This window comes from Heptranchias perlo, chromosome X (assembly GCF_035084215.1).
Source record: "Heptranchias perlo isolate sHepPer1 chromosome X, sHepPer1.hap1, whole genome shotgun sequence".
NCBI classification, from domain to species: Eukaryota; Metazoa; Chordata; class Chondrichthyes; order Hexanchiformes; family Hexanchidae; genus Heptranchias; species Heptranchias perlo.
The window spans coordinates 13,149,745-13,166,114 of record NC_090370.1 but is presented as its reverse complement, the minus strand read 5'-3'; the positions used below and the strand labels follow the sequence as shown (position 1 = coordinate 13,166,114).

The 16,370-nt window shown below is 48.0% G+C and overlaps 1 protein-coding gene across 1 annotated transcript in view; it reads left to right on the top strand.

Annotated features, from left to right (window-relative positions):
• LOC137306961 (zinc finger protein GLI1-like) overlaps positions 1-15,880 on the top strand; it is a 30,645-nt gene extending 14,765 nt beyond the window's left edge. The window contains exons 6-11 of the mRNA XM_067976336.1: positions 498-638; positions 3,309-3,458; positions 3,577-3,741; positions 11,269-11,541; positions 12,534-12,843; positions 13,307-15,880. Of these exons, the coding sequence (XP_067832437.1) occupies positions 498-638; positions 3,309-3,458; positions 3,577-3,741; positions 11,269-11,541; positions 12,534-12,843; positions 13,307-15,876 (3,609 nt within the window). The 3' untranslated portion in view covers positions 15,877-15,880. The remainder of the gene's footprint in view (positions 1-497; positions 639-3,308; positions 3,459-3,576; positions 3,742-11,268; positions 11,542-12,533; positions 12,844-13,306) is intronic.
• The last annotated feature ends 490 nt before the right edge of the window (positions 15,881-16,370 follow it).

Genomic DNA, 16,370 nt, shown 5'->3' with positions numbered 1-16,370 from the left:
GCTATTTAAGTAAAACTGTGTTTTCATACGTCCCCTCACCTGCCTGCCATCGCACACGGCCTAAAAGCTAACTGGAACCCACTAGCCTGTGGCCCTAGAGGTGTTATGCATCCGCCATCGGAAAATATGGCCTGTGGCCGATGGTTCGGTTCCCTTCCCCACCACATACACTACCCACCACCTCCAACCCTAAAGAACAGAAGAGGACAGAGAGAGCAGAAAAGAAGAGAAGGAGAGATAGAAGTAGAAGAGAGAGAAGGAAAAAAGGAGAGAGAAGCAGAAGAGGAAAGAGAGAAGGAGAAGAGAGAGAGAAGCAGAAGAGAAGAAAAGAAAAAGAGATGGAGGAACAGAAGAGGACAGAGAGAGACAAAGAGAGAGAAGTAGCAACACAGAGACAACAAAGAGAGGTAAGAGAACATATTCTCGGAGTTACTATGGATGCCGCCATGGGAGACGTACTAGTACATATATACTCATCCAGTAATCATTTGTAACAGGATCATTTGTTGGGAATGATGGATGGAAGAGATGATGGAGATAAAGATGATGGGAAACAGGAGCCAGAGTGCATCTACGAGACTAACTGTCACTGGGAAGGATGCAGTAAAGAGTTCGATACTCAAGATCAACTTGTGCACGTGAGTAACCATGTAATTCTATTGTGACAAATAGCAGTTTGGCACAATTCAAACATTAAAAAAGTTTTTTCTGAATTTCTGTATGAGACATGAGCTGGGAGTTGCCAACCCTCCAGGATTGCTCTGGAGTCTCCAGGAATTAAAAATTAATCTTCTGGACACTGCTGCGAGCAAAACCCGGGAGAAAAATCGTATGGGCATTAAAAATGGTGTGTTTTTTATTTAATTTTCTTTGAACACTTTTGTTTATTAATTATAAAAATATTGGACATGGGAAAAACTGACACTCAAGAATCATCCAATCAGGTAACGTAAAGTCTGTTCGCTTTCCAATTGGCCTGAAAAGGCGGGGCACCGTGAACATGGACCTGTCGGGCGACCAATGGCGGGAGCGTAGGGGCGGGGTGGTGGGAGGTCATGTGATGAAACCTCCAGGTACACGTCCAACCAGAGTCGGCAACTCTAGACATGACTGGTCACTTTAACTTTATTACTGTCGGTCTGCTTTCCCCAGGCTGATGAGAATTCACATCACTCTGCAAAAGGTAACCTCAAAGGCAAGTACACTTAGAGTGCAAAATAAATAGAAACCGCTTACCACAGACTGCTGGCTTTGTCCTGAAATCTGTCAAATTAAAGAAAAGTGCTGGGTAACATGTGCAAATAGCTAGCTGTCTTACATCAGAAGGAAGTTCAGGAAATCATTGCACTAAGTTTTTTTTGAATTCATTCTCAGGATGTGGGTATCGCTGACAAGGCCAACATTTATTGCCCATCCCTAGTTGTCCTGAGAAGGCTGAGAACTGCTATAATCCACGCGGTGAAAGTGCTCAATGCTAGTGTTTTGATACAGTCGGTCTGTGGAATTTGCTGCCCCAGGAAGCTGTGGAAGCGACATCATTAAATAAATTTAAAACAGAAATAGACAGTTTCCTAGAAGTAAAGGGAATTAGGGGTTACGGGGAGCGGGCAGGAAATTGGACATGAATTTAGATTTGAGGTTAGGATCAGATCAGCCATGATCTTATTGAATGGCGGAGCAGGCTCGAGGGGCCGATTGGCCTACTCCTGCTCCTATTTCTTATGTTCTTATGTAACTGAGTGACTTGCTAGGCCCACTTCAGAGAGCAGTTAAGAGTCAACCACATTGGTGTGGGACTGGAGACACATCTCGGCCAGACCGGCTAAGGGCAGCAGGTGAACCAGTTGGATTTTAACAACAATCCGACAGCTTCATGGTCACTTTTACTGATATCAGCTTTTTATTTCCAGATTTTTAAAAAACTGAATTCAAATTCTCAAACTGTCATGGTGGGATTTGGACTCGCGTTCTCTGGATTACTAGTCCTGCAATATAACCACTACATTATCGTACCGTACTTGTTTCCACTATGGAAGGTACCTTTTGTTTCCCCAGGTTATAACTTCAAAAGGTACACAAGGTTAACTCCCAGCAAGCCAGCAGCTCCTGTGTTTTAAATCCTGTGGACATTTGACAGTCTGATGCAATTTTGAGAGATACATATTTGATTTTCGTTGTTCCTGGTTGAACTTCGAAGGGGATAGAACATATTGGGCCAATTTTATGAATGAACATTTCCGACAGGATGCCTTTCCAACAAAAGCACAAATCAGGAAATTACAGGCATGATTCCTACAATTTTCCATCCCTCTTGGAAGTATGTCCATGACTATGATTTCCTGATTTGTGCTGCTGGCAGATGAGGCTTCCAACTGGGAGCGTATGTTCGTCAAATTATTTCTCATTCAGTCTTTCTCCAGTTTATCAGTCCATCTGAGGCCATGGAAATAGGGACTAGAGACTCCTTGGGTCCAACAAAACACCACACACAAGTTAAAGAACAAAACGTCCATTTATATAGCATCTTTCACGACCTCAGGACGTCCCAAAGCGCTTTACAGCCAATGAGGTATTTTTGAAGTGCAGGGAAATGTAGGGAATGTTGTAATGTTGGGAAATGCAGCACAGCAAGATCCCACAAACAGCAATAGGATAATGACAGATAATCCTTCGGGAGAACTCTCCTGCTCTTCTTCAGATAGTACCATGGGATCTTTTACATTCACCTGAGAGGGCAGACGGGGCCTTGGTTTAATGTCTCATCTGAAAGACGGCACCTCCGACAGTGCAGCACTCCCTCAGTACTGGTGAATGGTTGCACCGTTAATGATGCTTAATAACACTGGTTTGTGTTGAAATGGCTGATCACAGCCAGGGGAACCACAATTGCCCTCAGCACCCTGGGCTGAGGGCAGTGGAATCAGCCAGGGTTCCAGTGACTTCTTCTGGAAAGTATGCATATGTGGACTTTGGTCAAGATTGGGCTTGACTATGATGCCCCAAGAGCTGAATAGGCTGCAGATACTCACTATCTAAGCTTACACATCAAGAATGGTCACTTGGCAAGGTACTAATGGGCATCCAGAACCTGTGTAGCTGTATCTAAGCAAGAGGCAGTATGGGGGGGGGGGGTGGTAGAGGGGGGGATGGGGAAGGACAAAAAATAAAAGCAATAGAGGAAATTGTTCAGTACTTTAATCTATCACAATCAGGAATTTAAGGTCTACTGTAATTGGTCAGGTCTTAGTAGCAAAACCCACTTTGGCTCAGTGACTGTAAATCTTTGACTTTCTTTCTATAATTTGCAGCACATTAATAATGAGCACATTCACGGAGAGAAGAAGGAGTTTGTCTGCCACTGGCAAGAGTGTTCTCGAGAGCAAAGACCATTTAAGGCCCAGTACATGCTAGTGGTTCACATGAGGCGACACACAGGAGAGAAACCACATAAATGTACAGTAAGTCCCTGTTTACATTGATTCATTGCTTAGTTTGATTACAAGCTAACAAACACAGCTCATTTTAAAAATGTATCACTTCAAATATATGTGTGTGTATGTGTATATATATTTCCAGTTTGAAGGTTGCAATAAGGCCTACTCCAGGCTAGAGAACCTGAAAACCCACCTGAGGTCTCACACTGGAGAGAAACCATACGTCTGTGAGCATGAGGGCTGCAATAAGGCATTCTCCAACGCCTCGGACCGAGCTAAACACCAGAACAGGACCCATTCCAATGAGGTAAGGCCCTCACACTCCGGTTAGTCATGTGGCCCAGTTAATGACTGCATAAGAAATAGGAGCAGGAGTAGGCCATTCGGCCCCTCGAGCCTGCTCCGCCATTCAATCAGATCATGGCTGATCTTCAACCTCAACTCCACTTTCCCGCCCGATCCCCATATCCCTTGGTTCCCTTAGAGTCCAAAAATCTATCCATCTCAGTCTTGAATATACTCAACAACTGAGCATCCACAGCCCTCAAGGGTAGAGAATTCCAAAGATTCACAACCGTCTGAGTGAAGAAATTCCTCCTCATCTCAGTCTTAAATGGCCGACCCCTTATCCTGAGACTATGCCCCCTAGTTCGAGACTCTCCAGCCAGGGGAAACAGCCTCTCAGCATCTACCCTGTCAAGCCCCCTCAGGATCTTATATGTTTCAATGAGATCACCTCTCATTCTTCTAAACTTCAGAGAGTATAGGCCCATTCTACTCAATCTCTCCTCATAGGACAACCCTCTCATCCCAGGAATTAATCTAGATGAATCTTCATTGCACCCCCTCCAAAGCAAGTAGATAAGGAGACCAAAACTGTACACAGTACTCCAGGTGAGGTCTCACCAAAACCCTGTACAATTGCAGTAAGACTTCCTTACTCTTGTACTCCAACCCCCTTGCAATAAAGGCCAACATGCCATTTGCCTTCCTAATTGCCTGCTGTACCTGCATGCTAAATTTTTGTGTTTCTTATATGAGAACATCCAAATCTCTCTGAACACCAACATTTAATAGTTTCTCATCATTTAAAAATTAATCTGTTTTTCTATTCTTCCTACCAAAGTGAATAACCTCACATTTCCCCACATTATATTCCATTTGCCATCTTCTTGCCCACTCACTTAACCTGTCTAAATCCCTTTGCAGACTCTTTGTGTCCTCCTCACAGCTTACTTTCCCACCTAGCTTTGTATCATCAGCAAACTTGGATACATTACACTCGGTCCCTTCATCTAAGTCATTAATATAAATTGTAAATAGCCGAGGCCCAAGCACTGATCCTTGCGGCACCCCACTAGTTACAGCCTGCCAACCTGAGAATGACCCGTTTATTCCCACTCTCTGTTTTCTGTCCGTTAACCAATCCTCTATCCATGCTAATATATTACCCCCAACCCCTTATCTTGTGTAACAACCTTTTATGTGTCACCTTATCAAATGCCTTTTGAAAATCCAAATATACTACATCCACTGGTTCCCCTTTATCTACTCTGCCAGTTACATCCTCAAAATATTCTAATAAATTTGTCAATCACGATTTCCCTTTCATAAAACCATGTTGACTCTGCCTAATCATATTATGATTTTCTAAGTGCCCTGTTACCACTTCCTTAATAATGGATTCCGGCATTTTCCCGACTACTGATGTCAGGCTAACTGGCCTGTAGTTCCCTGTTTTCTCTCTCCCTCCCCTCTTGAATAGCGGGCTTACATTTGCTACCTTCCAATCCACTGGGACCGTTCTGGAATCTAGGGAATTCTGGAAGATCACAACCAATGCATCCACTATCTCTGCAGCCACCTCTTTTAGAACCCTAGGATGTAGGTCATCAGGCCCAGGGGATTTGTCGGCTTTTAGTCCCATTAATTTCTCCAGTACTTTTCCTCAACTGATAATAATTATTTTAAGTTCCTCACTCTCATTAGACCCTTGGTTCCCCACTATTTTTGGTATGCTTTTTGTGTCTTCTACTGTGAAGACAGATACAAAATATTTGTTTAACGTCTCTGCCATTTCTTTATTCCCCATTATAATTTCTCCTGTCTCAGCCTCTAAGGGACCAACGTTTACTTTTGCTAATCTCTTCCTTTTTACGTACTTGTAGAAGCTCTTACAATCTGTTTTTATATTTTTTGCTAGTTTGCTTTCACATTCTATTTTCTCCCTTTTTATCAATTTTTTGGTCATCCTTTGCTGGTTTCTAAAACTCTCCCAATCCTCAGGCTTACTACTCTTCTTGGCAACAATATAGGCCTCGTCTTTTAATCTAATACTCTCCTTAACTTCTTTAGTTAGCCACGGATGAATCACTTTTCCCATGGAGTTTTTATTTCTCAATGGAATGTGTATTCGTTGAGAATATTGAAATATTTTTTTAAATGTTCACCATTGCTAATCTACTGTCATTACCCTTTAATCTAATTTCCCAATCTACCTTAGCCAACTCACCCCTCATACCTATGTAATTGGCTTTATTTAAGTTTAAGACTCTAGTTTCTGACTTAAGTACGTCACTCTCAAATTCAATGTGAAATTCTATCATATTGTGATCACTCTTCCCCAGAGGATCCTTTACTGTGAGATTACTAATTAACCCTGTCTCATTATATAGTACAAGATCTAAAATAGCCTGTTCCCTGGTTGGTTCCATGACGTATTGTTCTAGGAAACTGTCTCGAATGCATTCCATGAACTCATCCTCTAGGCTACCTTTGCCAATTTGATTTGCCCAGTCTATATGAAGATTAAAGTCCCCCATGATTATTGCATTACCTTTGTTACAAGCTCCTATTATTTCATGATTAATACTCTGTCCAATGGTATAGCTACTGTTGGGGGGCCGATAAACTACTCCCACCAGTGTTTTCTGGCCCTTGTTATTTCTTATTTCCACCCAGACTGATTCTATTTCCTGATCTTCCGAGCCAAGATCCTTTCTCACCACTGTCCTTATGTCATCCTTTATTATCGGGGCTACACCCCCTCCTTTTCCATTCTGTCTGTCTTTTCGGAACGTCAAATATCCTGGAATATTTAGTTCCCAACCTTGGTCACCTGGCAACCATGTCTCTGTAATGGCTACTAGATCAAACCCATTTATCTCTATTTGTGCCACTAATTTGTCGATCTTGTAACGAATGTTCCATGCACTCAGATAAAGCGCCTTTAATTTTGACTTTTTACCATTTTTCCCTGATTTGACCTTATTCGCTGATGCACTATTACCGTTAAACTCTCTGTCCCTTCCTGTCACACTCAGCTTATCTTTACCCAAATCAGTACATTGCTCTGTTGCCTTGACTTTTCTCATTAAATTTCTATATTTCCCCTCACCTGACCCCTCCCCCACCTTTTTAGTTTAAAGCCCTATCTACAGCCCTAGTTATTCGATTCGCCAGGACACTGGTCCCAGCCTGGTTTAAGTGGAACCTATCCCAACGGAACAGCTCCCTCTTTCCCCAGTACTGGTGTCAGTGCCCCATGAATTGAAAACTGCGAACACTGCAGTGCAGTGTATTTATGGTCATTATCTTTTGCCAAGTGCTAAACAGGGCAGGGGATAGCATGGGCCAGGGCAGAAGGGTAGTCTGGGGTAGGGGGTAGCATGGGCCAGGGCAGAAGGGTAGTCTGGGGTAGGGGGTAGAGTGGGGCAGGGAAGAAGGGTAGTCTGGGGTAGGGGGTAGAGTGGGGAAGGGCAGAAGGGTAGTCTGGGGTAGGGGGTAGAGTGGGCCAGGGCAGAAGGGTAGTCTGGGGTAGGGGGTAGAGTGGGGCAGGGCAGAAGGGTAGTCTGGGGTAGGGGGTAGAGTGGGGCAGGGCAGAAGGGTAGTCTGGGGTGGGGGTAGAGTGGGGCAGGGCAGAAGGGTAGTCTGGGGTAGGGGGTAGAGTGGGGCAGGACAGAAGGGTAGTCTGGGGTAGGAGGTAGAGTGGGGCAGGGCAGAAGGGTAGTCTGGGGTAGGGGGTAGAGTGGGGCAGGGCAGAAGGGTAGTCTGGGGTGGGGGTAGAGTGAGGCAGGGCAGAAGGGTAGTCTGGGGTAGGGGGTAGAGTGGGGAAGGGCAGAAGGGTAGTCTGGGGTAGGGGGTAGAGTGGGGCAGGGCAGAAGGGTAGTCTGGGGTAGGAGGTAGAGTGGGGCAGGGCAGAAGGGTAGTCTGGGGTAGGGAGTAGAGTGGGGTAGGGCAGAAGGGTAGTCTGGGGTAGAGGGTAGACTGGGGAAGGGCAGAAGGGTAGTCTGGGGTAGGGGGTAGAGTGGGGCAGGGCAGAAGGGTAGTCTGGGGTAGGGGGTAGAGTGGGGCAGGGCAGAAGGGTAGTCTGGGGTAGGAGGTAGAGTGGGGCAGGGCAGAAGGGTAGTCTGGGGTAGGGGGTAGAGTGGGGCAGGGCAGAAGGGTAGTCTGGGGTAGGAGGTAGAGTGGGGAAGGGCAGAAGGGTAGTCTGGGGTAGAGGGTAGAGTGGGGCAGGGCAGAAGGGTAGTCTGGGGTAGGGGGTAGAGTGGGGCAGGGCAGAAGGGTAGTCTGGGGTAGGAGGTAGAGTGGGGCAGGGCAGAAGGGTAGTCTGGGGTAGGGAGTAGAGTGGGGCAGGGCAGGAGGGTAGTCTGGGGTAGAGGGTAGACTGGGGAAGGGCAGAAGGGTAGTCTGGGGTAGGAGGTAGAGTGGGGCAGGGCAGAAGGGTAGTCTGGGGTAGGGAGTAGAGTGGGGCAGGGCAGGAGGGTAGTCTGGGGTAGAGGGTAGACTGGGGAAGGGCAGAAGGGTAGTCTGGGGTAGGCGGTAGAGTGGGGCAGGGCAGAAGGGTAGTCTGGGGTAGGAGGTAGAGTGGGGCAGGGCAGAAGGGTAGTCTGGGGTAGGGGGTAGACTGGGGAAGGGCAGAAGGGTAGTCTGGGGTAGGAGGTAGAGTGGGGCAGGGCAGAAGGGTAGTCTGGGGTAGTAGGTAGAGTGGGGCAGGGCAGAAGGGTAGTCTGGGGTAGGAGGTAGAGTGGGGCAGGGCAGAAGGGTAGTCTGGGGTAGGAGGTAGAGTGGGGCAGGGCAGAAGGGTAGTCTGGGGTAGGAGGTAGAGTGGGGCAGGGCAGAAGGGTAGTCTGGGGTAGGAGGTAGAGTGGGGCAGGGCAGAAGGGTAGTCTGGGGTAGGAGGTAGAGTGGGGTGGGGCAGAAGGGTAGTCTGGGGTAGGAGGTAGAGTGGGGCAGGGCAGAAGGGTAGTCTGGGGTAGGAGGTAGAGTGGGGCAGGGCAGAAGGGTAGTCTGGGGTAGGAGGTAGAGTGGGGCAGGGCAGAAGGGTAGTCTGGGGTAGGAGGTAGAGTGGGGCAGGGCAGAAGGGTAGTCTGGGGTAGGAGGTAGAGTGGGGCAGGGCAGAAGGGTAGTCTGGGGTAGGGGGTAGAGTGGGGCAGGGCAGAAGGGTAGTCTGGGGTAGGAGGTAGAGTGGGGCAGGGCAGAAGGGTAGTCTGGGGTAGGGAGTAGAGTGGGGCAGGGCAGGAGGGTAGTCTGGGGTAGAGGGTAGACTGGGGAAGGGCAGAAGGGTAGTCTGGGGTAGGCGGTAGAGTGGGGCAGGGCAGAAGGGTAGTCTGGGGTAGGAGGTAGAGTGGGGCAGGGCAGAAGGGTAGTCTGGGGTAGGGGGTAGACTGGGGAAGGGCAGAAGGGTAGTCTGGGGTAGGAGGTAGAGTGGGGCAGGGCAGAAGGGTAGTCTGGGGTAGTAGGTAGAGTGGGGCAGGGCAGAAGGGTAGTCTGGGGTAGGAGGTAGAGTGGGGCAGGGCAGAAGGGTAGTCTGGGGTAGGAGGTAGAGTGGGGCAGGGCAGAAGGGTAGTCTGGGGTAGGAGGTAGAGTGGGGCAGGGCAGAAGGGTAGTCTGGGGTAGGAGGTAGAGTGGGGCAGGGCAGAAGGGTAGTCTGGGGTAGGAGGTAGAGTGGGGTGGGGCAGAAGGGTAGTCTGGGGTAGGAGGTAGAGTGGGGCAGGGCAGAAGGGTAGTCTGGGGTAGGAGGTAGAGTGGGGCAGGGCAGAAGGGTAGTCTGGGGTAGGAGGTAGAGTGGGGCAGGGCAGAAGGGTAGTCTGGGGTAGGAGGTAGAGTGGGGCAGGGCAGAAGGGTAGTCTGGGGTAGGAGGTAGAGTGGGGCAGGGCAGAAGGGTAGTCTGGGGTAGGGGGTAGAGTGGGGCAGGGCAGAAGGGTAGTCTGGGGTAGGAGGTAGAGTGGGGCAGGGCAGGATAGGGGAGGCATAAGGTAGAGCAATAGGTAGCATGGAATAGCATAGGTAGAGGGTAGCATGGGGAGGGCAGGAGATACCCTCTGGCAGGAAAGGGTGGCATCAGGTAGGGCAATGGATAACTTGGGGTAGCATAAGGGCAGAAAGTAGCATTTGGCAGAGCAGGGGGAAGCGTGGGGGAGGACTGGGGGTGGCATCGGGCAGCATGGAGCTGGAGTGGGGGTAACATGGGGGAGAGCAGGGTGGGGCTTGAAAACTGATGCTTGCTTTGCTGCCAAGAAAACATCATTGAAAACCTTACTAACTGGCACCTGCTTATTATAAGGGACAGAAGGATGTGAACAAATGTAAAAGGTGCCGTACATAAACTGGTGGGGAAATCTGTTCTGAAATTCCCTCAAAGTTTCATTATCATCAACTAAAGGTTTATGAGTGGACTAGTGCACTTTGCCATTGACTACGTATGCCCAAATATGGACAGGCATATTCAAATTGTGTGGCAATGAAGGAGTGCTGTGAGATGTCACATTTTCCCATAACTGCCATGGCAACGCTGAATGCAAGGGATGCCAGTGTGTTTCTGGCATCCAGCGTTGCTATGGTGTGTGGGAGGGGATTTACATTTTAAACGGCCTCCTAAAGGAGCGCAATGAATTGCACTCCCGCACCCTGCACATTTTAAAACTCGACCAAACCCCGGCACTCCTCCTCATACAGCCTGGAGGGAGCCAGCCCTGCAACGGTGCTGCCGGCACACGAGACTTGCAAGCAGCCAATTCCACCCCCGAGACAGGCTCCCTGGCATAGGTGGAATCTCGCTGGGAGCGTGCCAAAATGATGATAATTAGCCAATCCCAGCAAATCTGCAGCTAAGTTGGACAGGTGCAAAGCCCATCAGGTTGGCTTTCAGCCAAAATTCTGCCCGACAGGTTGTAGTCATTCTGGTAACCAATATTAATTATTTCTCTTATCTGGGTTGACTACCATTAGCTGGGTCCTAAATGACCTAAGCATCTAGTTAAACAATCAAACTATTTTAGTCTTGATGGGGGACTCCCGACAAGCAATTGGCATCGAGGTGGAGATGTCCTTTCCTTTTATAACCTTTGTGTTGTTAGAAATGTTTTCCCAGCAGGCAAACACAGAAGTGACAATACAGGCAAGCGACAAATTCCAATGAAGAAATACATACGGTCGAGGTTCTTATGATCTGGAACAAAATGGAGCCTCTGGGTCCATCCCAGGAATGTTAATTGCTCATACACAAATATCCCAGACACTCATCTCTAAGCTCTGGTGAGTTGGCCCTGAGCTGAAATGCCAGTTAATCCCAAGATCTCAGTGAACCCTGTATCTCAAGAGGTTTGATGCCAGCAAATCAAATCAAAATCTTTGATTCTGTCAGTTGTTGCAAGTCATGACTGGACGTGATGTTGTTTAGTTAAGTCCAACTTTTACCGGTTGGCCACATTGGTTCAACCACGGATTCTGCTGGACTCCAGAGAGCTAAGTCAGAGCTGACCCACACTTCAGACCCTCAGTAGGACCCCTCCCCCTGACTGAAAATTAATCACATTGTTCATTCAATCAACAGAAACCATATGTTTGTAAGATTCCGTGCTGCACCAAACGGTACACAGATCCCAGCTCATTAAGAAAACACGTCAAGACTGTGCATGGCCCCGAGGCACATGTAACCAAAAAGCAACGTGGTGACGTTAATGTGAGGGTTTCCACAACACAAGATGGAATAAGGCCTCTGCTGGGACAGGATGGGGAAATTCACCATGAGGAAGGAGGCAGCACTGCCAATAAGAAGATGGACGACTTCATGCAGGGAAAGTTAATGGTGCCTGACACTACCATGGTAAGAAAATGGGGGCATTCATGCTTCAGGCAGGGCAAAATCCTGCACCTGCCTCAGGGGTAAATCTGCCGGCTCTCCTCTTACTTTAAGCCCCGGTTGCAATTTGCAACTAAATCACACCAGCATAGAGGGTTCTGCATCGCAGGTCAGTGTTTGAGGTTTAGAGATGAGTGGAACAACAGAAGTGAAAGGAAGTAGAAGTACAGACTCAGATCTCTACCAGTTACTATTGTAAAAAAGTACCCCAGAAAAGACCTCTGGAGAGGGGTACTTTCTGCAATGAAGAAAAAGAACAGCGTGCTGGGGCAGGTTTCCCCCCTTCCTCTCCTGAAGGTGTTGACTCATTCTGGGCTATGGTTCTATGGGGTGCCAAAAGCCCTCTGGTATCTCGTTCAAGTGACTGTTCTTCATGAGTGATGCCAGAGCAACCCCTGATGCATTATAACATCTGATATACACGCACATTGTTGGTAATTATTGCCACTAAGCAGCCAATGAAGAACAACATTTGACATACATTGTGGCAGAAGGTGTCCATCGGCCAGAATCACACTTGTCCATTACGATTAGCAGTTTTTCTTTCCACTTAAAGGGTGGACACTGAGAAGGCAGCTTGGTGGTCCATATGTTGGCATTCCAGTGCGCTGTACCACTGAATGGTAGAACCCAGGCTGCTGTCCCAATCATCAGGTTCATTATGTTGGGCATGCTGTTAGCTGGAGGGGCCAAGTAGAGGCCAGGCACTTATCCACAGGAGAGGGAGGGAGAGTTATCATGGGCTCTCCCATCCACCTACAAGAGACTTGTATTGGCAGAGGCCTGTATATGGAGCCTGGTGTAGTGGTTAAAGTAGGCCGGAAAGGTCTTGGTGCATTCAGAACGTTGAAGGGGTGGGGGGGAAGGAATTAAGCTTTATTTCATGGGCACAAAAAAGGAGACTGTGAGAGGAGGAAAATGCATATAAACCAGACTCTTCTCTTTTTTTTAAAAAGAAATCCCAGCCCAGCCCTGGAGGCCAGTCATCCAGCAGCAGTGAAACTTCACTCCAGGGAAGCACCAATAACAACGACAGTGGAGTGGAGATGAACGCAAATGGCGGAGGCAGCTTCGAAGATTTGACAAACATTGAAGACATTCCCTCTGTGGATTCCACAGTTCATTCAGGGATGGCAGATGTTGGGCTGCGGAGGAACGCCACAGCACTGCAACGGCTGGCCAACCTTAAAATCGGAAAGCTGAAGCAGATACGCAAGCCTACGCCGCCATCGCGAGGGGTGAAACTGCCCCTAATACAGGGCAACGGTGAGCAAACGCACCACGGGGAAAACGGAATGAAGTTTTTAAGATCGTCTCTGATTCCTGTGGAGCAGTAGACATCTAGGACAGGACGTTTCACTTCTGTGCTGATCAACCTGCAATTTTCCACCCATTCAAATGAATGGGTAAAAAAAATCAGAGGCTGACAAGTGCAGAGAGGGGAGGGCATGCCATCAGAGCTGAGATTCCACACACACACTTGAGGCAGGGCTTGCTGGGTACTGATGAGGAGCAGACACGTGTTTCTATCCCTAGTCCGGCGTCGTTGTGGCCAATTGAGACCAGCTAACTCCTTCATCGGAGGAGAGGAGGGGAAATCGGTGAAAAAAAAAATTAAACATTAATGATCAAGCTAGCACCAAATTAAAATCAGTCGTTTTTGCAGATATCTTATAGGAAATATGTGTATTCCTGTATCTTGTAAACTGTCTTCCCTTCTGCATTGTAGGTTCTCTTGGAGAAATCTCCATGTGTGGATCTTCCGTTCTACCCTGTCACCGAATCATGGAGTTATCAGCCAAAGATCCCACAGTCAGGAACCAGCTCACCGATCGGCGTAGCAGCACCACCAGCACCATCAGCTCAGCCTACACAGTCAGTCGAAGATCGTCAGCCATTTCTCCTTACCTGTCTAGTCGGCGATCCAGTGACGTCTCTCTGGTGGGGGGCCATACTAACAATGGGGGTTCTGCTGAGTCATACGACCCCACCTCTCCTGACCCTTTGCCGAGATGCGGCGAGGTTGGCCAGTGTGTCACGCTCCCGGGGCTGTCCGCCCTCTCGCCAGCACAGCAGTACCGACTCAAAGCCAAATACGCTGCAGCCACAGGTGGACCACCACCCACACCTTTAGCAAACATGGAACAGATGGGCGCGAATGCCAGGGTGTCCTTTCAGAGTAACCATTACAGCCCCGCCATGCCTGCATTCCCACCTCATGGCCTGCCATGTCGAAGCAGCGAGAGTGGGTTTCATGGCTACGGGACAGGTGTGTTGAGACCGCATAACATCCCCGGCATCAACATGAGGCGAGCAAGCGACCCTGTGCGGACGGCCACTGACCCTCAATCAGTGCTAAAAGTGCAACGGTTTAACAGTCTCAGCAACATCAACCCTGCCGCGATGGCAAGGAGGAACAGTAACCTGCAACATTTCGCAGCTTCCGAAACTAACATCCACAGACACATTTATCCTCCACGACCGCCGAGCATTACTGAAAATGTCCTCATGGAGGCCGTGGCCATGGACACGTCCAATCAAGCTAGCTCGGGGTTGCCTGATGACATGGTGCACTATATGAACTATCAGGAGGCCAACATGTCTTCCTTAAATGATCAGGTTTGTAACGATCAAACTCAAGGGTTTCACGGTCACATGGATATGCATAATCCAAATCTCTATGGCAACTCCAATAGAAATCTGGGAAACACACAGATCAATACTATCCAACAGGGCATGATGGGAAGCAATATGGTGCAACAACACTACAATATAAGTCAGTGTCAGATGAGTCAATGTAATGCACAATTCCATAACCAGGGACAGGTATGTTCTCATGAAAACAACATGCCCGTTCAGTGGAATGAAGTAAGCTCAGGAAGCATGGATATTGTTCCCACTGAGATTCCAAACCAGCACAGTGTGCAGTCAAGCCCATCACACCCCAGTCAGTGTCTTAAGCAGGTCAACCAGAGTCCACATTCTTCCCATCAGCCCATGGCCTTTATCCAACATAATGCGAACATGACTCAAAATCCTCTGAATCAACAGAACGTGTTTACCAACGGCCAGAGGATGCACCCTGGATATCAACAGCAAATCAAGCCTGAGCAGCAGTTCCACCAGTCAGTGCCTATGTTAAACCCGTGTCAAAACATGAAGCAAACAACGGCAGCCCAGCAAGATTTCAACCAACCCAAACAAATGCTGCCCAGTCCGGGTGGAATGAGCCGTGACTACCGGGAACAAACAGATAGCTTGCCACATTCCTGCTTCGATGTAACTATGAACACAAGCATGCTCAACTCCCCGTTGTGGGAAGGAAGACGGGCTGGAGCCCACACCACACCAATGATGCAAGTCAAAGAGATGATGGTGAGGAACTACATCCAGTCACAGCAGGCCCTCATGTGGGGCCAACCACAAAAGAATGATAGTGTCGAAACACCAATGGCAATCAATATTGACAGTACAGAGATCAGCCAATCCCAAGCCATGCTCAGCCCTTCCCCTCACAGCTTCAAAACTCAAAGTCAGCCTTATATGGGTCCAAGTTACATGAACTGCCAAAGTCAACCAAATTTACCAAGTCCATCTTCACAGGAAGCACAAATCCAACCAAAGACTTTGATGAGCCCAGGTGGTCAATACTTCAGTCCTAGGATGGTGCCCCACCCTCCTCCAGCCCAAAAGCTTCTAAGCAGACAGCACAGCCTTACGCATCAGCAAGAGTACTTATTAGGCCCATCCCACGAGAACCCTGGCCACAAATCAGCAGAAGCCAGTCCAGAAAGACCAATAAATCTTCCACCAATACAGTGTCACCAAGAGTCACCAGAAGATGGAGGCTTGTTGTTTTTCGCTGGCCAGATGCAAATGCAACAAGGAAGATCTAATTTAAGAAAGCAGATGGCAAACTCTATGCAGATGCATTCACCACAGATAAACTGTGTGATTCAACAGCAGCATCAGATGATGCCAAGTATGGATCCCATGAAGCTCGACTCAACAATTTACCCAGAGACTAATCAAATGTCTAATTCCATAGATTCCTTGGATCTTGAGCACACTCAGATTGACTTTGGAGCAATTATGGATGATGGAGACCATCCATCCTTGTTACCAGGCACTCTGAGCCCAAATATTGTTCAGAACACTTCCCAAACATCCTCTCGTCTTACAACACCCTGCAATCCCCTCACGTTGCAAACAGGAATGTCCAATATGGCAATAGGAGACATGAGTTCCATGTTGACAACATTGGCGGGGGAAAGCAAGTTTCTCAATACAATGTCATAATGAGATGGCCATTAGACTGTTAATCAAACTATGTTCTCTATCTGATGAAAGCAGAGGGTGGGGAGCAATTATTGACCTCAACAGCATTACAGCTGTAAATTCACACTCATTTCTCACCTACAACTGTTTAGAATGAGAATGTTCAAAATAGACAGTCTAATGTCTGGAATCGGGGTGAAAGTTGCCCCTTTACGTAAATGAATAGCATTCAACTTTTTGATTGGATGGTTAGCATCCCCCCCTCCCCAAAGCAAGTGTTACTCAACCCATTTGCTGGTCCAGAGCAACTGAGTGCTGGAAACACTGAGGAGAATGAGACGTAATGGATCCCAGGATAAAATACAATTTTAGATCCTACAGACTATGAGTCAGACAAAAGCTGGGTTTTTAACCCGTTTCTTCTTGTCAGTTTTTAAAATGTTGCCACATTTAGCTTCTCCTGAATCACTTAGAAGGGGTGGTGGGAGTACATGTTTTGACACATGATTCTCTGT